At 30.7% G+C, this 9,746-nt stretch overlaps 1 protein-coding gene and 1 long non-coding RNA gene across 3 annotated transcripts; both read right to left on the reverse strand.

Annotated features, from left to right (window-relative positions):
• Window positions 1–3,015: 3,015 nt before the first annotated feature.
• On the reverse strand, window positions 3,016–5,319 carry LOC108321265 (uncharacterized). Of its 2 annotated transcripts, none has more exons than XM_017552964.2 (4): window positions 5,129–5,319; window positions 4,762–5,056; window positions 4,344–4,495; window positions 3,016–3,369 (listed from the first exon to the last, which is right to left on the reverse strand). In XM_017552964.2, the coding sequence occupies exons 2-4, from the start codon at window positions 5,002–5,004 to the stop codon at window positions 3,225–3,227; spliced, it is 540 nt and encodes a 179-aa protein (XP_017408453.1). In that variant the 5' UTR covers window positions 5,005–5,056; window positions 5,129–5,319; the 3' UTR covers window positions 3,016–3,224. The 2 variants fall into 2 exon arrangements, with proteins under 2 accessions (XP_017408453.1, XP_017408452.1); XM_017552963.2 differs by having other exon boundaries at window positions 5,141–5,318.
• A 1,142-nt stretch (window positions 5,320–6,461) lies between these two features.
• On the reverse strand, window positions 6,462–9,093 carry LOC108321276 (uncharacterized). The gene is made up of 3 exons (XR_001831471.2): window positions 8,931–9,093; window positions 8,729–8,792; window positions 6,462–6,788 (listed from the first exon to the last, which is right to left on the reverse strand). It is a non-coding gene; the product is annotated as an uncharacterized LOC108321276 (long non-coding RNA).
• Window positions 9,094–9,746: the final 653 nt, after the last annotated feature.

The raw sequence follows: 9,746 nt of genomic DNA on the forward strand, positions 1-9,746 counted from the left end.
AAGTGTACCGATCGCAGCGTAGCAAGTGATAAATATCGTTCTTTTCCAAGGGATTTGTGCAACACATGATAATTCTTCCATTCATAAATCACTTAGACATCAAAGTGCACAAAATAAAACAAGAAACTCTTTTTGGTATTTTAACAAACAGTTGGTGTGCAAGAAATTTAACATAGAGTATTTACAATGGTTGGACTTTGGTGTTGAAGGCACTTAGAAATGAATAGACTAGAAATGATATGAAAAGACATTGTTAAGGTTAGGTTTCACCAATTCACTCTTGTGCAAACATAATTTCATCTTCTTTCCATCAATTAACTAAAGTCAATCCAAAAAATTACTCTAGCCCTAATCCCTTAGGTGAAAGAGCCTAACTTTTACCTATTAATTATCAATCCCTTGACTAATTAACAAGCAAAACCTGCATTAAGAACTAGGATCTAAGATAACATGTGAATCATCTTCCATCCCTAGAATCAATGAACCACAAGGACTCCTGTTTCAGTTCTGGGTTTCATCTTACATCCCCATAACCCATGAAACCCCAAAATCAAGTCATGAACATCCTCGTTACATGCAAGCTTTAAGATTGGAAACAATAATACTAGTAATTGGTAGAAAAGGCATATATATATTCAAATCATTCAACAATTACACAAGATTCAAAGGCTACAACTAACCCCAACAAGATGGGTTTGGCTCTCCATTTCCATGGATAGCCTTTAAGCTTACAAAATGGCCATGGAAGAAGAAGAAGAACCCAAAGAGGAAGACGGAAGTGTTCCCACAAGCCCTAGCAACCCTTCAAGCTCTCCTCTGAGTGAAATCGCACCTCCAAACTACCAAAGACCCAAACTCCTTCGCGTTTTTGGGTTAAATAAGCTAAAATATGCCACATCAGTGATAATGGCGCCCAGCCCCCCTCCTGGGCGCCCGGGCGCGACCAGTGCGCAGAAACTGGCGCCCGACCCCCCTCTTGGGGCGCCCGGGCGCGACTGGTGCGCAGAAACTGGCGCTCAGCCCCCTTTCTGGGGCGACCAGCTCGAGCACACCAGAAATCAGCTTTTGTGCAGGTGGCGCTCAGCCCCCTCCTGGGGCGCCCGAGCGCGACCTGATTTTTCTGCACTGCATCGTTTTCTCTTTTTCTGCAGATGTGTTTGCTTCTTGTGGTTGGTTCAGCTTTATACATTGTTGGAGATTCTTCCAAGAACATTATTAGCTACAAAATAAGGGATTATAGATGAAATTACATCAAAGTAGCTCAAAACACCATTATTCATAAAACTAAGATAAATTAGAGGAATAAGCAAGTTACGAGCTAGAAAAGAGTTCATTTTTCTATTAAAATGATGCTTAAATAATAGTAAGAATTAACCTTATCAATAACTTACATTAAATTTGTTTTTATAATAATAGAACAAAAACATTATCACATGTTTTAAAAAAAAATATCTACTAAAATTCCATAAAACACGTGCTAAAGAAAGGTTCATTAATTATTTGGTTAATATAAAAAGATGGTCATTTTTTAAGTAAAAAAGCATTTTACCTATAAGAAATAATATAAGAATTTATTAGACTAAAAAGGGATATATCATTTTAAAATATATTAAAAATGTACTACTTAGTTTAATTTAATAAACATATTATTTTACAGTAAAATGAAGCAATTATTTTTCTTAAATGAGTTTACCTTTTTAAAACATGTATATTAAGAACTTGTACACTTATGTTAGTTTTAATTTTACATTTTACCAACTTTATACATTTCGTGAATTATATTATTAAATTTATTATAATACAATTTATCATGTAAGTGTAAAAATTAAACGAATTTTACCAATTCACCCGTTGGAAGACAACAATGCTAATGTGACAAATAAAACATGGCTAAAATTATAAGATGGAAACATTACTTCATAAATGGAACATGATGTGGGCTATGTTTTTTTTGGGAGGTAACCCAACCATCACATTTACAAATTAAACACTTAAGGTACACCTATGGTTTGTTGAAGTAGTATTACTCTTCACCGTATATTTTGTTAAGAGAGCTTTGTATATTTGCTAAGGAAGAACAGATTGAATAAAAGGAGAACATCGTTACTCTCTATGTGAAGAATAACAATAGAAATGTTGAAGATTTTGATCCTTTTGCAATTTAACAAAAAAGGATGTATTGTTATCATAGACACAAGAGTTGGGGTGTGTTCACTTGAGGGAGATGATTTGAGAGAGAAAATTTGAGAAAAAACAAGTGGATGAATTTGAGTATAAATTATGTATTGTATTTTTAAAGGAATTTAGAATTGATTACATTTCTCAATGTGAAAGCATGAAATCGCATCCAAATAATTGGAAGTGAACACGAATTTCTCTAAAGAGTAAATTAATTTCAAACGAACATTTGATATAAAATAGAAAAACATTTGAGTTATGATGTATTAACCGATATTTAGTATCAATATTATAAAAAAATTATGAATTTGAGTTTAATGATAATTTATTGTTTTTTTAATCATAAAATTTTTTTAGTTATTAATTTATTTTTTTGTTATTAAATTTTTTTCTGTGACATCTACTTTTATATGTGAGTAAATCCTAAAAGATTAAATTATTTAAGCATATATATATATATATAGATATATAATTTTTTTAAATTATTAGAAAGTATGTTAAATATTTCATATATTAATTAAATATATTTCTAAATATAGATTATTCTAACAAATTTTACTAGTTCTATAATATTATCTGTCATCATGCTATCACACAACAATTTATAAATATTTGATCTCAATATACGTGGAAAGTAGCACAAAACATAACATAATAAAAAAACGAAATATTTAAATTTATAATAATTAAATATGTTTTACTGAGTATTATTTTTACTGGGTGGTTTCATTAACGAGTATTTTAGAAGGCATTTGTGAACTATAACTCATATGTAAGTAGAGTTTTAATATTCATATAGCAATCCTATATATCACTGACAGAGAACGGAGCAATATAGAATGATACATAGACATTACAAAATAGTGGCATGTTATTTAGAATGTCCAGCACTGTACATAAAAGGACATGGACACACATTTGAATGACAAACCAAACACTGAAGAAGGGTGCTCCCCCACAAAAAAAAAATGACGAATGAAACGACGACGTGAGAACTACCAGCAATTTCAGATAATTATTAATCGACAAACTGCATGCAATATGGCTTAAAAGACACCAATAGCAGAAGCATACAAAGGCTTGGGCTGGTAAGAGAGAAAATTGGGAACATAGGTAGAGCTTCGTTTCTTAGGAAGATCCATGGAATCTATTGCTGGTTGATTCAAATACGCATATTTGCTTTTTGTCCACCTGCACGCGTCACAACAAATTATATATCTTATTCTTTATTATTAAAAAAATCCTGTAATAAAATTATTTATAAAATTAAAAAATAGGAAAAAAAAAACTTGGTGATATCATAAATTTAAATTATGATTTTGTTTAGAGCTAGTAATATCATAAATTTCATGGTGGGATCCTACCAATGGAAATCAAAAGTCTGAAGCAATTTTTGTAGTCCAGATACATTGTTATGATTCGTCCCATCTCTCAATTTCCGATTATGTACATCATTTTGTCCAGTCAGTCATATATATCCTAAAATCAACATTATTACTTCATATTTAAGTTTTGCAACAAAAATATTAGTAGAAAAATAATTAAAAATAATAAAAACAAAAACAAAAATATTTCGTAGTTAAAATAATAAGATGCCTAAGATTCAACCAAAATGATTAATTATGTCTATGTTTTAATACTTTTTTGTGTCATCTTAACCCCACAGCCCCACGTCAACCATTGAATAGAAACTGCAACTTGCTGCATCTATCTGGAATAGAAGGGCCAATAACCTAGTAGAATAAAATATTCTTGTACAATGGAGTGAACTTAAATCTTTCTTCCGTTTTTCCCTGTCGAACCATTCATTTTCTATGAATTACTTTTGAAAAAACAAAACTCTGAAAGAATAATAATTACCTCTACGGAATAACTAATCCAAGTATTTTCGTAATAAAGTCTGATTAATTGTCAAAACTTTAAACAACCATAATATAAAAAATAAGTTAAATGTTTATAATTTTTCGTTATTAAAATTGTATTACATTATTAAATTTATTTTTAATATTAAAAAGTTAAATATACTTAAATAAAGTCTTGATGGTTTAATATATTTTTTGTTATAAATCAATTTTCATTATACTCTATTCTTTTCTGAAAAAAAAAATTATTTACACATTGTGTATTCTAAATTCTAAATATTAATACAAATCAAATATACTGACCAATCCTTGATTCCAACGCGCACTTCTTGGTCCTTAGCAAGAGTTTTGCTATGAACATTTGTCTCTGCTTTCCATTTCACACTCTCTTTCTCGGTTTCAGCATAGTCATTATCGGTCTTCAGGGACAACTCGAATCTCTGATAATCTTGCTCCTGTAAGACATTAATTACAGAACAAAATTACGCAAAAAAGAAGAATCACAGTAATATCACATGTATAACAAGTAATTAATCAACTCCACGAATAAACAGTTATCTTTCTGTGGAACAACAAGGCCAATTAAGATATACATCATTCATGAGAGAGGATTGAATTAATAATGGCTAAATTTTAATTACTGCATGCTTGATTCATATTGAATGTAGTTTTGTGCATTTAAGCACTGAATTATGAAACATAAATGATAATTAATAATTACCGTGAGATTGCGTGCACGGAGTCTAGCAGCAGCTTTGATAGCAGCAAGGAGGTGGTCCTCTTCCTCGATCCTCTTTTGCCTCCAAAACCTGGCAATTTCTCGGTTTGTGACACTCTCTTCTGGCTTTCGTTTTGAGAATTTTGGAAGTGGAGGTGGTGGCGGCGGCGGAACCGGTGACCTAGGAACCACCTCCGCCATAGATTCATAAACATCACCTTCTGATTTTTCCTTTCTCTGCTTCATCCTCAATCACAAAGACACCAATTCAATTGTGAGCTCTGTTGCTGAGCTTGATCTGTTATATGATCGAAAGAAAAAGTTGAGATGACAGAAAATGACAATTAATTTGATGAGCTAGCTAACTCACCATCAAACCTACCTTTCCTCTCGCTAATTGTAGAAGAATTGATGGTTGAATTTCAGAGTCAGGCAGAATATTGAATATGCAATGCCCCCGCTATATAGTTGCGTGTGGATGGTGAGAAACGATAAAAGGAAATTGGAATGGTGGTTGGTTGTTTCTTTATCTTATTCTAAATTGACTGACTTAAACGTCTTCAGTCTTAACTTGTAAGAATATATAATAATTACTTACCCTCTTATCTCCCTCATGCACTCAATTTCACTCCTCTTTCTTTTAATAAAAAGGACCTTCATTTATTTCAATATAAATAAGTCTCTTTTCCTTTTCCCGCATCATGAATGAAGCTTCCCATCGCTGTCAAAGAATATTCAATACGTAACTGTGGTGGCCCTAGATTAACATGTTGATATTTTATAAATTCATATTTTTTTTACTGTTAAATAATTTATATCACTATTATTCTGATTTGGCTTAAGAGTAATGATTGCATATATTTGTGGTTATGGACTTATGAATTAATATGTTTCTCTAAATGCAAATTTAAAATGTTTAGGTTAGAGAAATTGGGTATCATGGGACGATTAAAAAGAGGTATTTATGTGTCTGTAAAGAATTAGATTTTAAGTTTAATTGAATTTCACAGAATCAAATTATAAGGTGAGATTTATAGTTATTTTTATATTATAAATTGATTTTATTTCTAACTGATGATTGAATTTTATGTTTAATTTAACCCTACAAACCTGATTTGTAAGGTGAGATTTGTATCCACTTATATATTATAAACTGGTTTTGATACGAGACTTTCAACAAAGTAAATTGTTTTTATAATTTAAATAAAAAAATTATTTATTAGTAATGATTCATCTTTGACAAGTGGACTGGTCTAGTGGATAATTTAAAACCTAAGTTTACATGTGAAGGTCCAAACAATTGTTATTATGTTAATTTTTTTTTTCATTTTATTTATTTTACTCATCGTATTATTCAAATGTTCAAATTTATTATTTAATTGATAAACTATATTTGCCGTTGTTGTTCCATCCTTTTTATGGTAATGATACTAGTGTAGTAACCAGAGGCGATTTCTTTTTTCAGATAAAATATTTAAAATATTATTTACTTTTACTAATAGTTATCGTCTTTTAATTTAAGAGGTATAAATAAATATATTTACAGGACTTTTATACTCCTCTTTTAGTATTACTAATTTCATTCTGAGTGATTGAAAAATTAAATTTTATTTATTAACCTATCTAGTAAGCTTAAATATCAATATTATATGGATTTTTCATAGTTTAAGTGTGACATCCCAAAATATATAACAATGTATATATGTAGAATGTATCGATTATAATAATAGAAAGCAGTTAAGAGTACACAATAGATAGGATTAAGGAGTACAGTTATCCAAGTCTGGCTGGAAAGTTTTAAAACTTAAGTACAAGTTCATAATTCTCCAAAATACATAATTGAATAAAGGTTCAATGGGACCTAAAGAGTGTTTCCAAAATACAGATCATGATAAAATGAAGGCTAGAAGTCTTTCAAAATAAAGAGCTATTTAAATTAAAAGCTAGTAGAAATCCTAAGCACTAGGGGCTGGGTCTTCCTCAACTTCCAAAGCTTGCTCCAAAGGTACATCATCACCTACTGCTCACATCTAAAGGATTGGATGATCATTGCAAGAGGGAAAGCAAACACATGCAACACATACAAATGCAAGGGTGAGCTAGGTCTCAAACAATCATACAATTCATTTTCAATCAATCTAGCATTTCCCAGAATATCCATACACACATAAATACCTTAGTCATCATAAACATAAGCATTTATTTCATAAAACTCATCAAGACAAGCATCCTATCATGTTAAGACTCTAGACACGTCCGGACTTGGAATGAATGTAGAGCTGAGGCGGGTTGTGCACTTGTGGTGGCCCCTACTGCTTTGCAAAGCCATTGCCGAGGGGTTTCACCCGACCACACACAAGGCTAGTCCGTTACCGCGAAATAGACCTCCAGTGATAGCGTCTACCCTAAGACCTCCCACTACTCTCACCACACGCGTCAATCCTCTCTAAGTGAGAATGAGAGATCGTTAGAGTGTTAGGGATAACCCCCATATGAAAGCCTCTTACATTCATTCAATACACTAAATGATCTCACCTAGAGATCTTACTTTCCTATTCAATCCAACCACTTTAAATCATAGGATATACCTCTTGAATCAATAATTCCTCTCAAAGTTTCACACCAATCAAGACTTTTGATCATTTCATAATTCCTTTGAACCAAAATATACACGCTAAAGTTGCCACCAAGTAATATAGTTCTACAATCCCAAAATAAATAATAGTTCATCATTTCTCTATGAATGCCTAAGACTACATTACAACCATTTATACTTCTATCATTAATCAGCAAGGATGACCCTAGTACAATCATATGTCTAATAGCTTCTTCCTTTCAATATTTAAAGTTAATAAAATTAACAAAAAGTGAAACTATCTACATGCTCACACTAAAATATTTAAAGCATATGTCAATAAAATTAAAAGGCCTCTGGAATGTAATTTCTAATACACCAAAAATATATTTTCTTAAACCATCATGGCTTAAATAAAATATGTTAATTAAACTTTTATGATTTAAGTTTACGTAAACAATTTCCAACAAAGAAGACTAACGTATTAAAGTAACTAAATTTGATATTTAACAAATTATTATTAAAAACAAATACCCTCACGACCCTCCCATACCCTTCTTTTTATAACTTATCCAATTCTTTAAAACCACCAATTTATACTTACGAGAATGATACAGAGATCTCATTTCCAATAATTTATAAACAAAAAATATAAGGTTGTCTACCACTAGCTTCTTATTTCCGTACCTAGTGAAAATTTCCTGTAGCATCTAACTACATCCTCACTATTTTACTCTAAATTCTATACCACTTAACTTTATCTCTATCTCTGCCTTTTCTAAAAGTAAGAAACCATATTCATGCTTATGCAACTATCAAAAATTCCGAAATAAATCTCTTAGTCAATACATCTTCTATAGGCAAATAAACTAGATGAAAACCACACATTACTTATTACATCCAGGTTCAACCAACATTTATTTTTAAAGAGAAACAACATCTTCAAAAGTGAAAATACAGTACCAAGACTGCTGCAATCAGAATATTCAAGCTTAAACTAATTGCTTTTTAGTAAGATTCAACAACATTTTCTGGTGCAAAAATTTTAAAACAGCAGCATTTTTTTTTTTGACAGAAACAACAACATTTTCTGGTGCAGAATTTTTAAAAACAGCAGCATTTTTTTTTTCTGCAGAATTTTAATTTAACACAGCAAGAAATTTGTAGAATTTATAACAGCTAACAACATGCCTTTTTGACAGCAATCAGAAATGATTTAGGTGCAATACAACATCCAAACAGCAAGGTTTTCTTGTGCAGAAACAATAATTAAAATAATGTGAAAGAAAGAAATAATTAAACATAGGTATTCTTTCACAATTTCTACAAAACCCATCTCATGCATACAAGGATTTCACAAGGCATAAATAAAAAGAAAAACTCAGCTCCCCTTACCTTAAATTTCCAGCAGCTAAACTCAAGAGGAAATCCAAAGGCACTCTAGAAAAATTGACAGCACCTATATTTCACCAAATGGTGATAGAAATTAGTCTCTAAAATAAGCTTAGGGTTAAGATTTTGGGAAAAAATCACAAGTGAACTACATGCAGCAAAATTTGCTACATGATCACAGTTCAAAAAGGGGAAAGTTACTTACCCTACGAAATCGCAAATGCAATCGGTGAAAATTGGAGCCCTTGATGCAAAGATCGCCTAGACGTCTGCGGAATGAGAATCTAGTTACTCAATGGAGGGGAAATCTAGAGAGAAGAATGGGTTTTGGAGAGGACAATATTAGAGAGATGTTTGAAGGAGAGAAAATGAAATGTAAGTTTCTGAAAATGTCTTCAGAAACTGTTTTTAAGTTTTATTTTTATTTTTTTAAAGGTTATTACATTAAGATTATTAACCTAAGATTTTGTTTCGACTAATGGGTTGGAAACGATAAAAAAATGTGAAATTGAGTGAGAAATGAGATTGTTTAAATGGAGAACTAGAAAGAGAAAAGTTACTTGATAAAATAAATTTGGTAGTATATTAGTATATTTAGAGAATAATCTATAAAATATAATTTTAAAATAATTTAATGTAAAAAGTAGTATTGTCAAAATGGATTAAAATCCGTAGGTTAATCGTGTCCACCACGGGTTCGAATCCATTTAGGTTTAAAAAAAAATAAAAATTTATATGGACCAATTTTCAACCCGGCTTACTAGTGTTGAACCCGTGATGAGCTGATTGGTTTTTTTATTGTATTGTAAATGGGAATAAAGAAAAAAATGTTTTAAGGCAGCAAAATATTGTAAACTTGTTTATTTACTTTTTGAGCTTGCTTTTATATTACATTTGAGTTGTATGTTAATTTTTTTATTTTAAATTGTTTTTGGAGTTTAACATCATTTTAAAATGAAATAATTTATATTTTAATTACAAAAAAAACGTATTTTTTAAATTAAAAAAAACTTGTAATTAA

The sequence above is a fragment of the Vigna angularis genome, chromosome 10 (assembly GCF_016808095.1).
Source record: "Vigna angularis cultivar LongXiaoDou No.4 chromosome 10, ASM1680809v1, whole genome shotgun sequence".
In the NCBI taxonomy this organism is placed as follows: domain Eukaryota; kingdom Viridiplantae; phylum Streptophyta; class Magnoliopsida; order Fabales; family Fabaceae; genus Vigna; species Vigna angularis.

Excerpts from the sequence above, each read along its gene's own strand:
- LOC108321265 (XM_017552964.2), bottom strand. The coding sequence starts at position 5,004 with ATGAAGCAGAGAAAGGAAAAATCAGAAGGTGATGTTTATGAATCTATG. Across the intron at positions 4,496-4,761 it reads TCCGTGCACGCAATCTCACG|GAGCAAGATTATCAGAGATT; the intron begins GTAATTATTAAT and ends AATGTCTTACAG. Across the intron at positions 3,370-4,343 it reads CGCGTTGGAATCAAGGATTG|GTGGACAAAAAGCAAATATG; the intron begins GTCAGTATATTT and ends TGACGCGTGCAG.